We start from the raw sequence: 23,685 nt of genomic DNA, 5'->3' as shown, positions 1-23,685 counted from the left end.
GTAGCTTTTGGTTAGTGACCTCAATTCAAACCACCGAGTAGCGAGTGGACGGACATATGCGGATGAATGTGCCCATCCGGTGCCAATCATGCTGATCATTTTAAATATAACGGACAATCCAAATCTTCGGTCGATGAGGATTAAAACACTGCACAAGGGAAGGTAGACCCCAAAGGAATACTACTGGTCATCACAGCATTTTCCTTAGTAATCTGCACAACATGAAATAATTAATACATACAAAAACAAGGTTGTTGGAGAGCCAGAAATTAAAGAACCTATTTAACAAATGTAACCCCCCACAGTCATGGAACAAGTCATCTTTTCCCAATTAGACAATTTCACATCACCTTTACAAAACAGGCTGCCGCATGTTTCCAACCTCCTTGGCCAGGACCCCACATTTCCCATTCAGATGTCAAAAATATATATAAAAAACGAAAACTAAAAAGCAAAGTATGAAATCAGATGGCACAAATTCACGAGAAATCACTGCATTAATGAAAAACGATAAAAAGTTGTAACAAAAAATAAAACTAGCTGCATTTTTACCCGCCCCAAAGCTAAGCTATGCTTTGTGGGAGAAATAGGCAAGATGGTGATTCAGCGAACAGTGCACACGCCTCGTTCCCATGCCAGAGGATCACACCACACGACGTACATTATGCGAGGAAAGAAACCCGACAACAATGGTATCCGTCAAGCCATCATGTCACGACCCGAAGTGGATGATCGAAAGCCTGCCGGCTTCCCAATTTTCGCAAATCCAAATTTTTTACTGGGCGAGGGCATGGTCAGGTACGTGGCGAGGAACATTTGGTGGACCCTTCACCCATCAAAAAGCTGAGCCAGGCTCCAACACGCTTGACACCCCACCCCACCCCCCCTCCAGATGCACGAAAGCCATGGGATTTGTTTAAACAGCCACGTGATTCAAGAACAGCAAGCATCTACTACTTTGCAACCTCCATTACAGTGGACTCTTATGGCTGGCAAGAAAAGTGAGTCCAAGAATTGTCCGTGACAAGCCCTCATCCCATTTGCCCTTAAACCTCGGATAAATGCACCTCGGATAAATACAAGTTCAATTTTATAATCTATCTATAACCATGCCTTCGTAGTCTCATGCAAACGAATCGGGCCGCTATACAAACCCAACAAGCGGACACAGAACATGCAAGGACGAAACGACTCTGCTGAGACCTCGGCACATGCTGTGGCTTTCATTGTGGTGGTGCGCACAATATGCCTATCAAAGGAATAAACGGTGAAATAATTCTCCACTTATTGATGCCTGCTCGGATCACAGCCACGCTGCTCCAAGCAACCATCACCGAACAGCTTCGATCAAAAATAAAAATAAGAAGAATAAATCACTCGCTCCAGATGTAGATTAAGCAATGTTAACACCCAAAACTCCGTTAAACAAAACCCATTACGTGAGGAAATACTCGCTCGATAGGTCAGAGCGACTGCAAGGGTCGAGTTCAGTTAATCCACTTACGTTTCGGTATTCACAAAAAAGGTACAAAAATAGAGCCAAATAGACGTCACAGTGCAAAGTTTGCTTTCTTGGTTAAGCAACAATAAATAGGCACTTGATTGCGATTTTAAAACGAAAGCTGGTAACTGGGCCACAGCCGACTATTCTCGTTATAAGTTGCCAAAGATACCAGGACACCCGACAACCAGGTTATCTTCGTTATATATTCTCCATGAGACTTTTTGGCAATTAAAAATCTAAATGTAATGCTGGCTAAGGTTCTCCGCTCAACGACGCATGACTGGAGATTTTGTTTCCACCAAAACTCAAGGATGTGACCAACCGAACACGAATAAAACGGACAGATATAAACTTCAAACAAAATCTGCTCACAATAAAAGGCACCCTGATTGAGGTTAATTTCAACGCAAGAAAATGGTTCATTATTAATACCCCCATCCCCAAAAGTTAAAAATCATCGCGGAGGCATGCGCAGAGTCAACAGCACCGAATAGGCCTCAAAAGAACAGAACAAGTGCTTTCCTGCCGCACAAGTGCTCAAACAAACTCCGCTTTTGTAGAGTCATCGTGATCCAGTTCATTTGCGGGCCTCGGTTTCTCACAGTCACCAGCGCTTTCAGTTCCCTTCAATCCCACACCAGCCGCAGTCACTTCTCCCACGTCTCCAGATGATTGGGGCGCTTCAAAATTCTGACCTGAAGCAAGGGCAACGGGGTCTCGCAGGAAAATGACGATGACCGTGATGTTGTCGCTCGAACCAGCAACGCGAGCCGCAGACACGAGGTGCTGCGCCAGACCGCTCACCTCTCCGGTCGATTTGCGCAGGTACTCCGATACCAACGACACAGCTTCGTCCGACCTCACGGTGTCGAAGAATCCGTCGCAGCCGAGCAGCAAGTAGTCCTCAAAACCGTCGAGCAGCAGAGATCTGCATTCAGCGTCGCTACATATGTATGGCTTGTAGTCGCTATCACCTATTTAGGAAGAAACGAATAGGCCATTAAAATAATGTGTGCAAAAATGATAAAAACAACTTTGCATGATAAACAAAAGGTAAACATCGATAGCCCTTGTAGCACAAAACTGTACAATCATCCCACACACAAATGGCAGGGCTTTTGTTCAAGCAGTCCTGTAGTCAGCAATCATTCAAAACGAGTCTCCGCCATTCAGTGTTGAATATAATAGACATTGGCCTCCACAATAGATAAAAACGTATTTTTGTTGTATGTGAATGTCAAGAAAGCAAACATCAACAACAACAAAAAAAAACTGCACAAGGTTAAACTAGTACATCCAGCTGTGCACACATTGGTGCTTTGGTGAACAATCAACGGTGCTACAGGAACGTTGTGGAGCAGCGACTATCGTCAAGCCGCAGGCTTTCCGCTCCGACAAAACGTGGCTCAAAGCCAATGGGAAGTGCAAAGTAATCAATCAAAGTTACGATGGAAATTGGACCTCAGATAGAAAATCGCCAATGGTAGCTTTTGGAGTGCAGCCACGCATGGCGGTGCGGAGGAGGTATGCACCGAGGATTCTCAGGTCACAGGACGGGGTCTAAATGTCACTAATTGTTCATGGCAGTGCAGCCATCTATCCGGGAAACCACAAGAATGGTTCTACCCACAATTCAAACCCCGGGCTGCCAGAGCCAACTGCTCAATTTGGGTAATCACACGAGTGAGCTACCACTGTTACCATTGTTACCATTTGTACTCGAAGGCAAAGCCAAGACTGGGCGTCAGACCTTTTTGGGTGCAAAAATGCCAGTTAGATCACCCAGTCAAGTGCGACGGCTACATATTATTTATTCCCATTTTGTGCATACAAACACATTTTCCATGCGAGGAGGGATGCATTAAAATGTTTATACATGGCACAAGACAAAATGGCACACATGGACAGCAAACATTCCGCTTTATGCGCTTGCGTCACGGTAAAAGGAAACTCTTGGCACGACTAAGTCAAAATGAGAACAGCCGAATTGCTAGTTGGTTCCCGATACCCGTGCACTCACTTACCGATGGCCCTGGACACTGCGAGAGTACCGTTGACGCGCCAAGCTCCAAACCACACGACGCATCCGCCGAGCTCCTCGATACGCCTTTTCTCATCCTGAATAAAATGAATGAAGAGCAAGGTTTAGAGCAGCCAATGGGCTTTGGACAGTTGTGTAAAAAAGAAAAAGAAAAAAAAATAGTGATGAGCAAACTAAGAAAAACAACTAAACCAGAGACAGGGAGTGTGAGGTTGCAGCACAAGGTAAACGGTTCGTGATGCAATATAGGTCGACCTACCACACAATCCGGTTTGTGAGGACTTACAACCTCAACCGGCTGCCCCCCTCGAACCAGCAACGCTTGAGAATCACCCACCCAGGCCAGATGAAGCCACAGCCCATGCATCAGGGCAACCATGGCAGTTGTGCCACTGCGCAGATGCTGCGGAAGTAAATCCCAATGGTCAGCTTCCATCGTCACACATGTATGGAGAGGTGATTCAGTGGCAAAAAAGTACAGTTCAAACAAATCCTCACCCCACATCCCTACAAGTTTTTGAAATGACAGTAAGCAACTATGATATTTAACTGGATGGTATTCATAGAATACTTACCCTGCGCAGTCAATTTGGTGCGAGCCAACTCTTCTGTTTATGAACGTTTTTTTTTCTTCTTTTCTTTGATCCAATATGGCTGCCAGACCACGTGAGCGATGACATCATAAAGTTATATTCTCTAATACAATTGTGGTATAGATCACGCTCAATAAATTTCAAACTGATCAGACTAAGCGTTGTCACCGTCGAATTAGGGCACCAATGACGTCATCGTTAACACCTATTCCCCATATGGAGTTCTTTACAATGAGCCATGTTTAAAAAAAAATTCCACAGAGCAGTTTTGGATATATAGAGGTGCAATGTTTTTCGGTTTTTCCAAGATGGCACCTGTACCACATGACCTATGACGTCATGATTATCATTAAAATATTCCAAAGGAGAGGTGCTCCTATGATGAAAATTTTGTGTTCATCGGACTAACAGTTGCAGAGCATTTGTTTTTTTCATACTTATCAGATCAAGTGTTGTACTTGTCGAATTATGACATCATTATGAAGGCACTGATGCCATCATCATCAACATATATTATTCCCCATGGGGAGTACTTGACAATGAGCCATGTTTCAATTTTTTCTATCGAGCGGTTTGGGAGATATAGAGGTGTAACGTTGTTCCAAGATGGCATCTGTGCCACATGACCGATGACATCATAATTATGAAAAAATAAAAAAAATTGACAGGCGGAGGCACTCCTATGGTAAAATTTCCTGTCAATTGGACCAACGGTTGCTGAGAAAATGAATTTTTAAAATGCAGACACGTACGCCACACGTACGGACGTAACCGAATGCCTAACCCTGCTTTTCGCTTCGCGAGCGCAAGCTAATAAAATATCCCCAGCCAAATGTCCATCATTGCCAGCAACACATCAAACGATTACTGGTGAGATGCCACTGCTGAAGTAAACAAGACTATGGGAAGAAAATAAATCCACATTTTAAAAGAAATATATATTTTAACAGGAACAACAATATTGGTCAAGTCAGTGACAGATCTCTAGCAGAACATCTCGGAGCTAGTGCCATCGCTATGGGATTCGGGTCATCCAGTCTGGGTTCGATTCTCGATCTGATTATCAACCGTCACCATGGTGCTTCGCGGGCAGGCCGTTGGATCAAGTGTGCCGCGCCACAGATGGACATGAACCTGCAGAGCTCTTTGCTAGCATTAACTTGAGGATGTTAAAGATCCCGCCACGTCTTTCGATGAAGAAGCTGGGAGTTATCGCCGGCACCCAAAATCCTTCGCATAACCAAGAGGAGAATCCGCATCAGCGGCACAGTGATATCTAATAAATGATGCAACCGAGCAGTCAGGCGCTGCACACACTCGGAACAGAAGTCGAAACAGCTGCAGTTAATCATTTGTTTAACTGACCACAGCTATTTGCAACTGGGAATACAAATACGGAAATTCCCTGTGCCAGTTTGGAGGAGGAAGTCCCACAGTTTTTGACTGTAGATCAGCTTTAGGGCAAACAAATTATGTAGCAGCCAGACAAATTTCACAAGGAAAACAAAAACAGCAAAACAACAGGCATCACCCAATCAAAAAAAAGACAACAACTTGATCTAGCCTCATTATCAGTGTAGACTTGAGAACTCCGCAGGCCAAGGCCTGCACTCACGACTTGTATACATTCTAAGTGGAAGAAACCTCCGCAATATACAACTTCATTGCCAACTGTCTCACGCAAAGGAACCTTGGCATCATGTCCACATATTCCATAATCTCCATAAAGCCTTCTTGCGCCTGTTCCTCCAAGCCTTCATGAGTGCAGCTAGTCACTACGTCATGCTCTGCCACATCAACCCCTGAGCTTTTCTACATTCAGACCTCCTCCATTTCTACATTCAGAGGGGATAGAGGGTGGTGCAAACCAAATGTGAAATTTAACAGTTTTGTTTTGTAATGGCTATCCGTGCTAAATGGCAGCACACCTCTCTGGCAGCTTTCTGAATAAAGTTGGTATCTGTGATGGTGAAGGCCTCTCGAAGTGCCCGCACAGGGTCTGCAGCCATCGAATCCTGCCGTGCCAGGTTCACGTGCAGATGCGTTGCTGCATAGCTCGCGGCTTCTGCTCCTCCGTGACCATCAAATACCGCGAAGTAGGCCCGATTCTCCAAGTCCTAAAAAGAAGCAGGCCGAGGATTGAACAAAACTAAAGACACGCAAACACAGTTGAGAAAAAACAAAAAGCCGGCTTGCATCTCTTGCTTGACCAACAACAACACCATGTTTATTTATGGGGCAGGGTGGGGATGGGAAGGTGGATTCTTTGGAACAAAATTACATTCACTTTCCCAGATTGGTCACATCAGAGCCCATAGCTTATGGTGCTGTAACAAATTTTAATTCTGGTTTTATTACCTCTGCCACCAAAGGCGGACGAGGTCACGTTCGTGGGCAGGATATCTCAGAACATTATTCATGGGTTCAGACAAAATTTGGTGGACAGATCGGGTGTGTAACAATAACTTTGGTGAAGCTCCGGATCTGGCCCATCAGTGGGATACAAAACGTAAACTATTCAGCCTGGTAGAGGTATGCGTTTTACCAATTGTCGTTCTAGTTATTTTATATCATTACAATCAATTTGCAATCCGTAAACAATAAGGGGGACAGACAAGAAAAAACCTAAGCAATATTTTTTAACAGGTTGTTGATATTTGGGCTGACAGGATGGCCATTAGGTACGCACTCGCCTCCAAGGTCGTGAGCCTGGGTTTGAATTCCGACCCGGCTATAAACTGTCATCCCGGCGTTTCAGAGGCAGGGTGATTCATCAATGTGCGTGCTGTCCCGTGGACGGACATTAAACGGGGACCCCTTTTGCAGGCATTCATTGGTGGAGGGTAAATAACGCATTGTGCCATTCACGAAGAGTAGGCGAGCCATCGCCAGCACCATGGCGAAATTCGAAATTCCTGCTCTAATTACTGCTGGGAAGGGAATGGAAAACACCCAGTATAACCCTTGCCAAGAAACTCCTTTGGCAGCACCAAAACCGTATGGGCAGAACACCATTTTATGAGCTCTTAATAGTTGTTGGAAAAAAAAGATAAAATCTGATCTCGAAATGCACGCGTCAGCAAATGAGTCTTGCGTTACATCAAATAAAAGCAGCTCTGAATAAAAGGCTAAAACAACAAAAGCACAAATCAGTTAATAGCATATGGCACCCACGACATGATGGTGAAAGCAACGGTTATGAATTTGAGCACAAACTTTTGCACTGTCAGTATGAAGAGTGAGCATGTATCAATTCAGAGGTGTGTGTGTGTATGTATATACACACACACACACACACACACACACACACACACACACACACACACACACACACACACACACACACACACACACACACACACACACACACACACACACAATTCAGACCCCTTCACTTTTTTCACATTTTGTTATGTTGCAGCCTTATGCTGAAATCGTTTAAATTCATTTTTTCCCTCATCAATCTACACTCAATACCCCATAATGACAAAGAGAAAACAGGATTTTAGAAAGTTTTGCAAATTTATTAAAAAGAAAAAACTGAAATATCACATTGACGTAAGCATTCAGACCCTTTGCTATGACACTTGAAATTTAGCTCAGGTGCCTCCCATTTCTCTTGATCATCTTTGAGATGTTTCTACACCTTGATTGGAGTCCACCTGTGGTAAATTCAATTGATTGGACATGATTTGGAAAGGCACACACCTGTCTATATAAGGTCTCACAGCTGACAATGCATATCAGAGCAAAAACCAAGCCATGAGGTCGAAGGAACTGCCTGCAGAGCTCAGAGACAGGATTGTGTCGAGGCACAGATCTGGGGAAGCCTACAAAAACAATTCTGCTGCAATGAAGGTTCCCAAGAGCACAGTGGCCTCCATAATTCTTAAATGGAAGAAGTTTGGAACAACCAGGACTCTTCCCAGAGCTGGCCGCCCGGCCAAACTGAGCAATCGGGGGAGAAGGGCCTTGGTGAGAGGTGACCAAGAACCCGATGGTCACTGGCTGAGCTCCAGGGATCCTGTGTGGAGATGGGAGAAACTTCCAGAAGGACAACCATCACTGCAACACCCCACCGATCTGGTCTTTATGGCAGAGTGGCCAGACAGAAGCCTCTCCTCAGTGAAAGACACATGAAAGCCCACTTGGATTTTGCAAAAAAGCACCGAAAGGACTCTCAGACTGTGAGAAACAAGATTCTGTGGTCTGATGAAACCAAAATTGAACTTTTTTTTTCTCTTTTTTTTTGTATACTGAATCGAGGCTCGTGAAAGCTGACATTTACTTCACAAACAAATCAACCAGACAAACAAAATATTGATGTGGATTTGAGAATTGTGTTGTGGTTTTTTTATTATCGTTGTAAGTGCAATGAAGCTTGTTGTAAATATCACCCTCCAGTTTGTGTATAAAGGTCAAAGGTCGTCCCCTTAGTTATTCCATATACAATCACGTAGCAAATCATAGATTTCCATTTTTAGTAGTTATCTCCTTATTCTGTGTATTAGGTTAAGGTTCTGTCTTCCATTAGTTGACACTGCATTGCATCAAATTGGAACAAGGTAGAATCCCTTTTCAAATTCCCCAAAGCCTCCATCTCCAACCGCATTCCCCTTTTTGTCAGCCATTGCCAACTGCATTGGGCGGTTTTCTGCGTGCGGTTTTCTGCATTCGCCGCTGCTGCTTTGGGACCGTGTTTTTCACCGCAAGACTCCATTGAGCACGAGGTCATCTCGGAGCAGAAGGTGGGAGGAGTCAGCCCAGCGCCAGGAACAAGGCGTGGCCTTGCCAACGCCTCCTCTAGGGGCGGGATCGGTGAGCCCTCGCGACAAATCAAGGCCGAGGCGAGCTCACCGATGGGCGTGTCCTGGAGGCCGGCGGCTTGATCGCCCCAGGCTCAATAAAAGCGCGTGTGCAAGCCTTTTGAGAGGGACGGCAGACGCGTGAGAGAGTTGGCAGTGCACCGAAGCCCAGTCGAGTCCAGTCCAGTTGAGGAGGAGCGGAGAGTCCAGTGGAGCGGCTGACCAAGGAAGCCCCCACAGCAGATGAGTGAGGAGTCGACCGCCGCTGAATCCACCGCAGCTGGGTGGGGTTGAGTTTCTAACGGCAGTTCGACCCGCGGCCGCGAAGCAACGCCGCCGGACGAACGCGAGTGTGGAGAGTCGGCGGCTGCTCCCTCCCGGCCCGATCATCCTCTGGTCCGAGCTGAACCTTCCCTCCTTTCCAGCCACTCGTGCCTGCCTTCAGTGCCCATTTGTGTGAGTCTCTTTGTTTGTTCTGTCCTGGGTTTGTAAGTAAGACTGCCATAGGTAAGCTAGCGTTGCACTGTGTCCTTCTGGTCCGTCCCTCTTTCTGTAATTATTTTCTTATTCTTCCTTGGTTTCTTTGATTGTGTAAATAGTAGTAATAAATTATATTTGTTCTTCCTACTTTTGCCTTCTTCTTCTTCACATCCGTTCATCTTTGAGGTTTCCACATTGAACACCTGTGGCACGATTTGGCCAACGTTCAAGGATCGGGTTAGTTTCGGTTAATAGTTCGTGCCGCGGTTGCTAAAACCGCTCGGCAATTAACATCTGTCCGCGGTACGAACGGGGCTGCGCACCTGCCTTTCCGGAGGTAGCTGTGCAGCGTCAGGGACCCCATCGGTCAGTCAAAGACGAGGGGATTAATCCCCCCTCGGTAAGGGGAACAGAGGCCGACGTTGGGTTCCGTAACAATTGGTGCCAGGAGTGTCGGATTCGGACCTGAAGCGCGAATAGCGCGCTCAAAATTTTGAGTGGCCCGAGATTTTATTTTTAACATCCTAAATTTAAACATCGTGCCATGGATGATCAAGGAGACAGGATGCCGGTGGGGGAATTAGAAGCAGGGTTAGGGGTAAACCAGGACCAGAAGGAGGAAATGGAGGAGGAGAGCAATGAAGATGTGGTTGCGGGGAAATCAGGTGCACAAAATGGCACCCTCGCGCACGAGGTTTCAGACGCACAAAATGGCGCCTCGCACGAGTGCGCGGTAGCCGCGCCCGCTGCACAGATGGGGGTGGGCGACATGCAAGCCTTCATGGCCCAAATCATGGCGAAAATGAAACAGGAGAATGACGGTCTAAAAAAATTGAGTAATAAAATTGAAGGGATGGAGGGCAGAATGAGGTAAGGGGAGAAGGCCGGCGGCAGATCCGCAACAATATATATATACACACACACACGTGTGTGTGTACGTGTGTGTGTGTACGTGTGTGTATAGGTGTGTGTGTGTGTGTGTATAGGTGTGTGTGTGTGTGTGTGTGTGTGTGTGTGTGTGTGTGTGTGTGTGTGTGTGTGTGTGTGTATACCTGTGTGTGTGTGTACCTGTGTGTGTGTGTGTACGTGTGTGTACGTGTGTGTACGTGTGTGTGTGTGTGTGTGTGTGTGTGTGTGTGTGTGTGTGTGTGTGTGTGTGTGTGTGTGTGCGCTTCTCAGTAGATCAATGCATGCACACTTTTTGGAACAGGTGAGGCTAGCCATCAGGCAACACCCATAAAGTTTGGAATCGACAATGCAAGTCGGCATGAGAAGTCGTCAGAGCGTGGCAGCTTCAATGTCACAGAATTCATTCCAGAGCATTCTCAATATCTCAGGAATGGCAACACCCAATGTGTCAAGCCCACAATTCTCACAAACAGCATTCCAACATTAGGCCGTGTGCACACAGACATGCCCATACCGGCCAGTTGCGAATGCGATGCACGCCAACCAAAGACATACAAGCAAATCATTTAGTCACCAAAAACCACCCTTCGATGGTGTGCAACGAAAGGTAACGACCATAAAGATTCCTGTATGCACGCTATTAAAACAGCGATATTCATACAGAAACTATTCCCTCCTAATGAAGGCGCTTCACCGAACAATTAACGAAAGAACGAAGGACCAATTTCATTCAGTATTTGTCTTATAGATAACTGGAGTTCTATAAAGCCGCATCAATTCGTTTAAATGAATGAATAACAAATTAAAGGGGAAAAAAAAGGAAACCAAGAGCTGGCCCCGCACGACTCACCGGGAGGCCGAAGAGAGTGTTGAAGTCCGGCAGCACGACGTGACGATCCTCCATCTTGCGGCGAGAGTTCCTGACCGCGTGCACGGATGTGGTGAGGTAGTGGGGTTGTTCAGACACCTTGGGGATGTTCTTGACCCAATCGGCGCACACCTCACGCTCGGTGTTGCACACGAGACTCGCAAGTTGGTATGCATCATACTCTGCCCCAGAAGGATGTCACAAGCCAAGTCAGATCAATACACAAGTGGCGCCATCAGGCATTACGGATCTCAAGAAAACGGTAAAATTAGAGTGTGGAGTCGTGAAGAGGTTTTACACTCGCTCAAGATTCACTTTCAAAACAATCCCTTGGCCCAAAGTCTTGATAAAGTAACTCAGGCTTGGAGAGAAGCTTGGAGCACACAAATGAACACGTAAGGAAGAATTAGACATCACCCATAATTGGTCTTGCCCCACTTCTGCCTAAGGATGCAAGTACTTGTTGCAGGGCCTTGCAAAATTATGTAAGGTTGTCCTATGTTGGGTTTGCCTTCTCGAAGAAAACAAGCCGTTTCACCACAGAATTGTGAACCAGCGCAACGCAGACAGATATGATGGCTACAGACATGAGGATAAACCCGTGCATGAGGCAGCGGGCTTTGGTGAAAGCATTCCCAGGTGGAGTTGATGCTTTTTCGAGACGAGGCATATTATATTACCGGCCAGTCAGCCTCGGTGAGCTGTAAAACACTACAGCAGCTCTCACTACAGCCCGAGAGATATGGGCTTTCAGAAAAAAAAACATGGTCAGCGGAAGCAAGCGGAGCAGACGAGGAACAGGAGAGGTTGGTGGGAAAGTTAATCATCATCAGGGAGGATGTACAATTTGCAGAAATCCAAGATGGGAAGTTCAGTTTGGGTGAGACACAGGGTTTCAAAGAAGGCCTTCAGAGGAATGCCTTGTTGTAGAGGCATTTGGACATCGCTGGCACAGATAAGTTTCTACAAGCACACAATGTCCTAATAAGCAGGAGCAACCACCAACAAGGTTTTGCAAAGAAGAACAGAATCTACAAACCGGAGAGGTTCTTAAATTTGGAGACAGTTACCGAAGCTCTGTGGGTGCGAGAACACGGGGCAATAAAATATAAAAAGAAGACAATATCATGCAGAGCACGATACTTGCAAAATCCACCCCTCCGGCCAAAAAGGTTGCCATGGATACATCAAATTGTCTATTTCATTAAGATTAAACTTGACGATCTCAATCAAAGCTCGAGTCAATCGGATATTAGAAGTTTGACCTTGAGCTGACCTTTGACCTTTTGACCTCAAAAATAGTTGCTTTCCCAATTTAGTGACTCAATATGCAAATGGTGTTTACTTTTTCAAGCCAATTGGATGAAAAGGCTCTCCGGCCTTGCTCCCCCAGCTCTCTGGGCTCTGTCCCCCAAATATTCCTACATGTCGCACCAGATCTGCCTGCAACCCTCTTATGGTTAAACTGCCAAAATCAAGACTCTCTGCTCACCTTCACTCTTTCATTCCCCTTTTCTCCCGCCTCTGGAACAAACTCCCCCACTCCCTTCAATCCCACTCCTCCTACCAGATCTTTAAAACAGCTGTTCACCACCGTCTCTTATCTTTCCCCATCCAAAACCTTGATCTTTTCTACCCCCACTAATTTCACCCCAGATCCACTTTTTTGAAATACCAACTTCTCCTGGAAGTCCTTGCAGTGTCCTTGTGTTTTATACTTCTCCCACCACTCCCCTCCCCCTTCCCACGCCTCCTCCCCCCAAGATCTCCCGATGTCCCTGCTCTCAAATGATGTCGTTGGGCTTCCCCTTCTCTCCTCATCTTGTCTACCACTACCCTTATTATATAGTGTAAGCTTGATTGTTTTTTTTTTTGTGTGATAAATGTTAGCCCTTTCACGAGCCTCGATTCTGTATACAAAAAAAGAAAAATGCCGATTTTTGAAATTTGACCTCAAGGTGACCTTTGACCTCAAAATCGATAGGCTTCTTCCCTATGACCAACTCTACCGTATGGTTAAGTTTCATGGAGATCGGTTTTAAATTGTGACCTGTAGGCGACTGACAAACAAACGGACAGAATAACACACAAGACCGACCAACGTACTTGAAAAATCTTTGATTTTCCAAGTAATAAAATATTGGTCAAGAAACTGCGCATCACTCACACATATGCACAAGAACATACCCAATCGACGGATGCTTTCGCTGCTGCCGATCCTCGATAAGGTTGGTTGAAGAGTAAACACAATGCTCGGGATAAATGGCTGGAGGACGTCGCATAGCTTATGAAATATGGACCCCCCCCCCCCCCCCCCCCCCGACAAAGAAAGCAAACCCATAGCTAATAGCAATTTGTTTTGCCAATTGAGGTCTGCGGTAATTAGCTTGGGTGGGGGGGGGGCTGGGGAGGGGGGGGCAGCGTGTTGGGTTTGAGTCATGTTAAAAGTTGTACCATACATAAACCACTTTCATTCATTGCCTCCGTTTACTCTCAACAATAGAAGAAGAATAGAATGATCGTTTTGAGGCCTTTTTCCCCGCGAGAGCGGGGGTTAGCCTTGCGGGCCCCATGACAATCATGGTTCCCTGTTTGAGGCAATGTTTTTTATGGCCGGATGCCCTTCCTGACGCCAACCCTTAGTTACCTCTTACGATGCGCAGGGATACGGTGTACCTATTTTAAACCGGGGTACACACCGGGATCATTCATCCCATCAAGCTGGTACTCAATTTGCCGACCTCGGAAGGCTGACAGGCTGAGTCAACCCCCCTGGTGTTAATTCAGCGATCGACCGGGATTCGAACCCAGGATCCGAGGATCCCAAGCCGGCACCCTAACCGCTAAGCCAACACCAGGCGTTTACTCTCAACAGGCAAGCATTATTCCAGCTGGCATAAACCCGAGGATGGAGTGAGGATCATAAAGTGAATATAAACTCTGCGAGATGGGTGTAGCATATAAACAGAACACACGGAGCAAGAACACCCTCATGCCATCCCGGCTCCACGCACAATGGGTGCAACATCCTGGAAACGCTCGTCCCATGGGATTCAGAAGCGACATCGAGAATGGTGCATTTGCGTGCAGAACTGCCAAAATAAATAAATAAATAAAACACAAAAAAAACGTTCGCGTTCATTTCACTGACACATTGTGTTCACACAAAGTTAAAGCACCATTCGCACCTTTTCTACAGCATTTATTGACATCAAGAAAGTCAAAGGAAGGTCCGTTGGGTGGGGGAGGGGAGCAAAACTCACGCAAAGGTTCAGCCTCACCATCCGCCGCACGTTTTTCACGCTGCACAGTCGACAGGTCCAGCTGGGACACTCGATCCGCTGTTGCTCGAGCAACGGCAGCAGCGAGAGGGAACGGGATGTTGCTGTAGTCATTCAAGGACAAAAGGAATGGGGTTTGGAAAGGGGGGGGGGGGGGGTTGGGGGTGGGGGTGGGATAAAAAAAAAATTAATGGCAAAAATAAATGTGGAGGCAAATTAAATCGACTTACGATAGCATCAAATTGCTAGGCAGAAAAAGTAAAAAATAAAATAAACCAGAGCAAAACAATGCTGAAAGCTTTCATTTTTAAATCCAAGGAGCAATGCATGGGTTCACGTCTGTACTGATCATTGCGGTTTACACTACTCACAATAAGTTAGGGATATTGGCAGGTTCTTCGGTGTGGTTGATTTTGTGTATTATGTTGAAAAAAGTTGTTCGTCCTAATTCTTTGGTTATTAATGAGTGAAAAAACACAGCATTCTTGATTTCAATACCCTAACCCTAACCCCTATAAAAAAAAAATAAAAAACCACTCACAATATCCCTAACTTATTGTGAGTAGTTTATATACAATCCTATTTCTTTTTTTTTTTTAAACTCATCATGTCATTATACACGACCTCGAGGACTCGTTACATGGGGGAAACACACACACACACACACACACACACACACACACACACACACACACACACACACACACACACACACACACACACACACACACACACACACACACACACACACACACACACACACACACACACACACACACACACACACACACACACACACACACACACACACACACACACAAAATCACCCTGCATGTCAAACACCAGGGTGACAGTTTGTAGGTGGGTTGACATCACAACCCAGGTAAACAGCTCAAAAGCAAATACCTATGCTGCTAAACCATCTGCCAGCCCAAAAGTGCATCAAGAAATGGAAAATAGAAACGTCACGGCTTCACAAGAAAATGAACTGGCATCGACGCCGTGGGGTCGGTGGGGTGAATCCCAGCAATTGTTGTCAGAGTGAACACAGACTTGGTACGACACAGACTGCATCAAATGTCACAACCAGTCAACTCGTGAAGAGGCACAAGGAAACCGATAGCAGAAAGTGACAAAAGGAACGATGACAAACAGAGGGCTTCGACAAGTTTTGAGCATCCGATATTGAAGAGCCAGTGTCTCAGGGACAGAAGAGCATCATAAACCGATCTCAAGCTGGACTGGAAGGACCAGCGATGACTGAGCAACCTCGTGGGCCTGGAATTTCCTCAAAGGCAGCCATCCGACCAAAACGGCTGTTAGTGCACACACAGCTATGCAACCCAGTTATATTCTCATTCGTCAAAAATTTGTATGGCTCGGGCAACAATGGAGAATAATTCTACCTCGACCGCATGACACTTACTGGCCGACATGCACAAATGCAGATGGTATGAGGATGCATGCCCAGTCGTGGTGTCGCCTTCACCTTTTCATGGCACGGAAAATTCGGGACTACGTCCAAGTACTGGAAGAGCAGTTAAAGCCTTCATTACTTCTTTTTTTCTTTTTTTGTATACTGAATCGAGGCTCGTGAAAGAGCTAACATTTATTTCACAAACAAATCAACCAGACAAACAAAATATATAAAAAGAGGGAGCGGAAGACAAGATGGGGAGAGAAGGGGAAGCACACAACCACAACATTTGAGAGCAGGGAGATGTGTGGGAGGGAGAGGGCTTGGGGGGGGGGGGAGGTGTGGGAAGGGGGGGGGGGAGAGGTATAAAACACAAGGAGACCAAGGAGTCAAAGTCTGAAAGCCACTTTTTCCCACATAGTTTCCGTCACATGGCCAAAACGGCAAGTGTTGTGGAGTCGATCTCAATAAGTTTAAAATTTTTATATAATGCATCAAATATAATTTCCCCCCAATTTTATTGATATACTCGTACAATTTGCGAATAAAGGTAATATCGTTCCTGCACGATGGCACCATTTGCACAATCCTGGCCCACAAACGGCCCCGATTTCAACCCAACTGAGAAACGCCAGAACATTGCACGACACCAAGAACCGTAATGGTGTTTTAGACAGACGGTCAAATACAACAGCCATCCACCTCATCCTTGCAATATCAGGACGTTAACAAGGCTCGAGGAGGCCCAACCAAGTGCGGCAACGTCACAAGTTAGTCTCGGTTGAAAAGTTCACATTACTGAAACGTCACGTCAGATGATGAGCTCTTACGCTTGTCGTCTCAGTTCTGTGAATTGATGGATTATCTTGAAACAAGAAAATCGTTTCTTTCGTCAATGGAGTTCGAAAGTTCATCAGCCTGTTGTCACCAGAGCACAAAACACCATAACTAGACTTAAGATTCAAATAGAACATCAAACTTGCAGGAAAAATAAAAAAATGTAATCAAGGTTGATGCAATATTGCACCACCACCATCACCACCATCACCACCACCATCACCACCACTGTAATGTGCATACACACAGCTATTGAAGTCTTACTTTCTACAAATAAAAAGGGGGGAGTGGGGTGTACATGTTAAAAATAAACTAAGAGGTTACAAATGTCCAACGACACTGTACAAACAGGAAACTGCAGCCTCAGCAGTATGCTGCTGATCGCCTCCGACAGTACATGCAGAGGTGCATTTTGACTCTGGCACTTGGACGAAATTATAAAATGTACTCTCTGCAAGACTGCTGCCAGAAAAATTAATATATACTCAACATCAAAAGAAACTCATCAAATCTTTAGGAAACTCATTGAAATCCTCCGTGCAAAAATGAAAAATATTTGAACACAGAGGTAAAGTTGACCTGTCTTTACTAAACAAATGTCAATAAACAAGAAAGAGCAATCAGAGATTGCAAACCCTCGCCAGGATGTATTTTCTGTGGTTTTTAAGGCGTTTGTGTTAAAACAAATATGGCGGCCGAACCACGTGACCGATGACGTCATCATTATTTTTTTCCTAAACTAATTTATTCCTAGATTATGCTCAAGAAATTTCATCTTGATCGGATGAAGTTTTGTACTTGTCGAATTTTGACGTCATAATGGAGGCACCTATGACATCTTCATTAACATATTTTATTCCCCATGGAGAGTTCTTTACAATGAGCAATGTCTCAATTTTTTTCTATTCAGCACTGAGATAGAGGTGGAAAGTTTTTCCAACATGGCGGCCGAACCACGGCACCAATGACATCATTATGTTTTTTCTCCACCAGTTTATGCCGACATGGCGCTCAATAAATTTCATCTTGATTGGATGAAGTTTTGTACTTGTCGAATTATGACGTCTTAATGGAGGCACCTATGACATCATAATTAACCTTTTATTCCCCATGGAGAGTTCTTTACAATGAGCCATGTCTCAATTTTTTATATTCGGCACTTTTGGAGATAGAGGTGCAATGTTTTTCGATTTTTCTAAGATGGAGGCCGAACCACGTGAGCTATGACGTCATAATTATCATAAAAACATTATCCAGGTGGAGTTGCACCGATGGTGAAATTCTCCTGTCAATCGGACCACAGAAAATCATATTTATTCTGTGCGGACAAACAGACAAACAAAGGCTAATTTTATGAGACGACCATCAAATGCAATACCCTCTCCTCTGGCGACGGTAACAAGAGGTTGCCTCAATCACAAAAAACAAAAAGCATGAACATCACAAGGGGTGGTGAAACAAAAGTCACAGCACTGCAACACAAAGGCACGCACCTGAATACAGTCAAAACAAAATAACACAGGAATGGATGGACACAACACTCCTAACAGTCAAGGACAGAATGACAGCAGTCCTCAATATCGTGTATGTCCTCCCTGAGCTGTGATGCAAGCTGTACACCTCCGACGCATGCTCTGTGCCAGGCGTCTGATGCGGTCCTGGGGGGGTCTGTCCCACTCCTCCTGCAAGCCTTGAATGAGCATTTGCCGATTGACAGCCGTTGATCTCGATGCAAGACGTCGACCAAGCTCATCCCAAAAATGCCCAATGGGATTGAGGTCAGTGGAATAAGGCATCCAAGGCATCACTTCAACACCCTATTCCTGGAGGAAGTTGGTGGTCAGGTGAGCAGCATGGGGTCGAGCGTTGCCCTGCTGGAAAACTGCGATGTCAGGATGAGCCTGGAGAAATGGCAACAAATGAGGTCTCAAAACTTCAATGACATAATGCTGACCAGTGAGATTGCCTTCGATGACGAACAGAGGCATCCTGAAACGGGTGGAAATGCCGGCCCATACCATCACACTGGGTCCTCCCCAACGATAGATCTGGCGAATACAGCATGATGCACACCTTTGCCCACCTCTGCACCATACCCGTTGACGCCAATCAGCAGCATGGAGGCAAAATCTGCACTTATCGCTGAACAAGACTGCACTCCACTGTTGCTGTGTCCAGTAGCGATGTTCCAGACACCATCTTAGTTTGTTCCACCGATGCACTGCATTCAACACTGGACCTCTGCAAGGATGTCTTGCCACCAGGCCCAGACTTCTCAAGCGCCTCCACACAGTAGAGACACTGATGCGGTTGTTGTGGCGACCTTTTGTCACTGCAGCCGTTTGTGTCGCAGGGCGGAAACGATCACGAGGATGCTGCAGCACAATCCAGCGGTCTTGGTTTGGGGTGGTTACCCATGGTCTTCCTCTTCGTGGACCATCATTCACAGTTCCAGTTTCACCGTAACGCCTGGTCAGGTTGGAAATTGCAGGCTGTGAGCAACCAAGACGTTGGGCAATTGTTCACTGGCTTACACCAGCCTCAAGCATCCCAATTGCCCTTAAACGTTGTTCAGATGCCAGGCGTGACATCTGAATTTTATTGTTGTTTTCCCCATCAGAAGCCTCGAGTCTAGAGTGACAAAAGAGTGACTAAAGACAGCAGTAAATGAATGTCCAACGACGAGAACGGAAGGATTTCATTTTGAGGGTCATTATTTAAAGGGAAAGATCCCTACACAGAGCCACTCAAGCATGCCATTGTTGATCAACCTGGTGATTGAAGTGAAGTTCCTGTAACAATCAGCCATTACAATTGAAGAAACGTGTTTGAAAAGTTGCACATTTCAAAAAATGAAAGTGTTAAGTTTCTTTGGATGTTCAGTTGTATACACACACACACACACAAGAGAAAAAGGACAGCAGCGTTATCATTACAACAGTCTTTTATGCTTCAGAAGGAAAAGGGGATGCAATTCCATAATTTATCGTACGAAAATGGACATCTCGTCCTGGAGTGGAAACCATCAAATTGAAAATTGTCGAAGAGGGTAGTAGCGTGAGGTGTACGTGTTGAAGCTGACATATAAATATAACTAGAATAACAACAACAAGTAAATCGATTTTTGAAACATTAGACAGACAGGATAAAATTTACAGGGCTGAAGTAAAATTTACTACACTATAGCTAAAGGACAACTGGGGATTTTGAACTTGAAGACGCGGGGACAGGTGGAAGGAAGTCATCATTCATATGCAGCACGTCACTCAGTTAGCATCAGTTATTGCAGGGGCACGGCTGTGCTGCAGATGCCAGGACCCCTGTAGGTCAGAGCAGGAGTTTCTAATTTGTTCATGATGGCAGTGATAACTCGCCCACTCTTGGGGAAGGACACAGTGGCATCTTTAACATCCACCAACCAATGCCGGCAGATGGGACAGTTTAATGTCCATCTGAGGGATGGCACACACATTGAAGCCTCGCCCTGCCTGTGAAACCAGGACAGATTAAAGCTTGGTCAGGATTCTAATCCAGGCTAGATAGGTATGAAGCACTCACCTTTTAGCCTATGTCGGATCGGAGGAGATGCATTATATTGTCAAAATGGCTGAAACAAACCAAATCAGAACGATGTTTTAACTCAACTGTACACAGATGGACCTCGCTCACCACAAGTCTCATTTAAGAAGAGCCAAGCTTGCACTTCGGGACCAAGTATTTTGTTTACACAACGGGTTTTGTTTCCTGATGAACAATCTTGTGCAATTATTGTATCGGAGACAAGAATGCTGGCTAAATTACCACCCCACGCCAAAGTCAGGAAGCGGTTTCAGATTGGCATTGAAAACATTTAGCAGGAACCTTTAAAAGGCAAATACTCATCTGTCAGAGCCACTCAAGAAATGAGGGGGAGGTGAGGGTGGAGGTCGAGCAGATGCTGTACATAAACCTCTGCCAAATCCTCCAATAAATCACTAAACCACATTTCAAGCAAACAGTGAAACTCAAGACAGTTTGAGGGCATCGACCATATGATGGAAAAGTTAGAAAAGAAAGATGCAATATATGTCAAGGGAGACAGCTCTGATTTCCTGTTTGGTGTTGAGGACCTCCATCCATTGTTGAGACAGCAGAAGCAACATGTCCAGAGTAGAATGACCTGGTCTGAATCCAAGTTGATGATCAGAGATCAAGTCATTGGAGAAGAGGAAGGATTTAATATCTGAAGCAATGGTCGGTTCCATGACCTTGCTGATTATTTGGAGCAGGCCGATTGGTCTATGGTTGCAAGGATCTGTTTTTGCACGTTTTTTGTGTAAAGCGTTAATGTTGGCTGATTTCCAAGCAGACGACAGATGACCTTGAGCAAAAGAGGGTGATGAGAACAGAGAGAGGGTGAGATAGAGCAGCAGAGCAGGTTTTTAGGACCCGTGGGCTAATGCCGTCTGGTCCAGTTGCAGAATCAGAGTCGAGGTTTGACAGAAACTTCTCCACCTTGTCAGGAGAGAAGGACACAGAGTCCAGGAGCAGCTGGGTTCGACTGGACAAGATGGGCAGAGAGAGACAGGTTTGGGACACAATATTTTGAGACAAACACAGAGTTGAGGCATTCAGCTTTTTCATGTGTGGTGTCAACTGTATAGCCATTTGAGGTGAGGGAGGGGATGGAGGGGGAACAAACACCAGAAACGGATTTGACCAGACGCCACCAGGATTTGGAGGACTGAGACAGGTTTGAGAGTTCAGGCTTGAGAGTGGAGATAGTGTTTCCTGGCTCTCCTGAGGCTAGACACACTTGTTCCGAGGGTTGTGGAAGGAACTGACATTACCTTCAGTTCGATTTGCCTTCCATAAGGCAAAACAAGATTTAACTAGAACGGCACCCCATAGCACACATTCCTCTGCCAGGCTGAACAATTTACGTTTTGTGTCCCACCTATAGGCTGGATCTGGTTCAAGACCTGAACCAAAATTGAATCGGCTTGTTCTCGTCACCTAACCAACTCATCCACCAAGTTTAATGCAAATATATCCACAACATTGAGATATCATGCTCACAGACAAAGGCAAACAGGGGTGAATACAGAGCCTCCTTCGGTGGCCGAGGTAATAAGGTAACGAGGTGACGAGTTGAATGAACCGACCCAATTATAAAACTTTGATTTCATTAAAGAAACATCAGGTAGAGTGAAGGGATAAAGAAATCACACCGAGGACCAAACATGGTGGAGTGCTTACCTGTGTTTCTTTCATTGCAAAACATAAGACATAGATGTTTTTTTATTAGACTCACAAACCATGTGAGTTTACTGTTCACTTTTACTCTCAATATACAGTACAATGCTGTTTTGGTGAAAGATAAAAAAATTAAAATAGGTAATGTAAAGCAATGACAATGCAAGATTGTTTGCCTAATATAACCCATTCCTAAAAGGACAGCAAAGGGGGTCTTGGAATCAGTGTAGCAGGACGTCAAGAAGATTCACTCAGATATACCCTATTACCCTAATCTATTCACCCTTCAAGGCCTCTTCATAAATGCTCAGTCTTTGTCTATTTTTATCCCCATGCTTCAAAAATAAAAAATAAAATAAAATAGGGTGAGGAGAGGGGATATTGAAATCAGCTCCATCTGTCCGTCACGCTATCTCCTAAACGTTTGTGTAGAAATCCACCAAACTTGATAGTTATGATCACAACATGGCAAGAAGATTCGAGAGGCGTATAAGGGACGGGGCCAAAAACCAAAAAAAAAATGCATCTACTGACAAATTTTTAATGACACTTTGGATATGCAATCAACATTGGGAGATGCATGAAATATGAAACGATTTTGTGGATTTTAACCCCAACCCCACCCCCGATTCATTCGCTCCGCAGGGTCACGGGGGGTCAAAACAGAGGATTTTTTTAAACTCAAAATTTGATATTGGGTCATTCCTGGTGGAACTTCTGCCATTTCAATGATGATTTGGTTGGAAAGCATGGGGATTTGCGATGGAGCACCATCGATTTTGCTCTGGCTTAGTGTTGGTCAGAAACATCCAGTTTGCAACACCGATTAGCAGTTGTTTACCATATCAACTAGCGTGACAACGCGCTCCGCACGCCTCACCACACGTCGTTTCAGAGGGGTAGGCATCTTTGACCATTTCGGTGCCTTTTGGGTTTCATGGTGTTTTGGGTCTTCAGGGCCATTTGGGTCTTCAGGGTCTTTTGGGTCTTTGAGGTGTTTTGGGTCTTTGAGGTGTTTTGGGTCTTCAGGGTCTTTTGGGTATTCGGGGTGTTTTTGGTCTTTGGGGTGTTTTTGGTCTTCAGGGTGTTTTTGGTAATCAGGGTCTTTGGGTAATCAGGGTCTTTGGGTAATCAGGGTCTTTGGGTAATCAGGGTCTTTTTGAGCCTCAGGGCCTTGAAGGGTATTTTGGGTCTTTGGGGGTCTTCGTGGTCTGAAGGGGTCATCAAAGGTCTGAGGGGTCTCAGCAGTCTTAACGCAATTAAGAGGGTGTTAAATTAAGAGGGCGGTAATTTTATTTGAAGAAGAAGAAGACGTTTTCGTCGCACATAAACATACATACATAACGACATAACCATATACGTTTGCTCTATTATAATAAGATTTAAGGAATGGTAACAGGGATATGGGCATGTAGTTCAATACCTGTGGTGTGAACAAAGCAGACAACACATGACAATTGGCAAAGACTCTCCTTCATCCACACAAATCTGTTGAGTGGATTCAATCTCGATACAAATTAATTTGTGGCAAAATAAAAAAAGAAAATGGAAAATTTACCGAGCGCCAATCTCACATACCTCATCCCAAAAAAAAAACTTTAAGTTAAATTCTAATGAAGCCGTGCAAAGAATAACTCGATTTATTTTCAAACCAAACAAGAAAGTCTAAAGACTGATTAAGCAGATGTGTCGATTAACAAGTAATGCATCGATTT

General features: G+C 45.1%; 1 protein-coding gene across 1 annotated transcript in view; it reads right to left on the bottom strand.

Moving 5' to 3' along the window:
• Positions 1-1,553: 1,553 nt before the first annotated feature.
• PPM1F (protein phosphatase, Mg2+/Mn2+ dependent 1F) overlaps positions 1,554-23,685 on the bottom strand; it is a 37,173-nt gene continuing 15,041 nt past the window's right edge. The window contains exons 2-7 of the mRNA XM_068136108.2: positions 14,464-14,585; positions 11,183-11,382; positions 6,067-6,255; positions 3,805-3,948; positions 3,529-3,622; positions 1,554-2,478 (exon numbers count right to left, since the gene is read on the bottom strand). Of these exons, the coding sequence (XP_067992209.2) occupies positions 2,042-2,478; positions 3,529-3,622; positions 3,805-3,948; positions 6,067-6,255; positions 11,183-11,382; positions 14,464-14,585 (1,186 nt within the window). The 3' untranslated portion in view covers positions 1,554-2,041. The remainder of the gene's footprint in view (positions 2,479-3,528; positions 3,623-3,804; positions 3,949-6,066; positions 6,256-11,182; positions 11,383-14,463; positions 14,586-23,685) is intronic.

Source organism: Myxine glutinosa, chromosome 14 (genome assembly GCF_964187855.1).
Source record: "Myxine glutinosa chromosome 14, kmMyxGlut1.1, whole genome shotgun sequence".
Lineage (NCBI taxonomy): Eukaryota > Metazoa > Chordata > Myxini > Myxiniformes > Myxinidae > Myxine > Myxine glutinosa.
The sequence above is the reverse complement of the archived record's forward strand: the minus strand, read 5'-3'. Positions and strand labels throughout refer to the sequence as shown.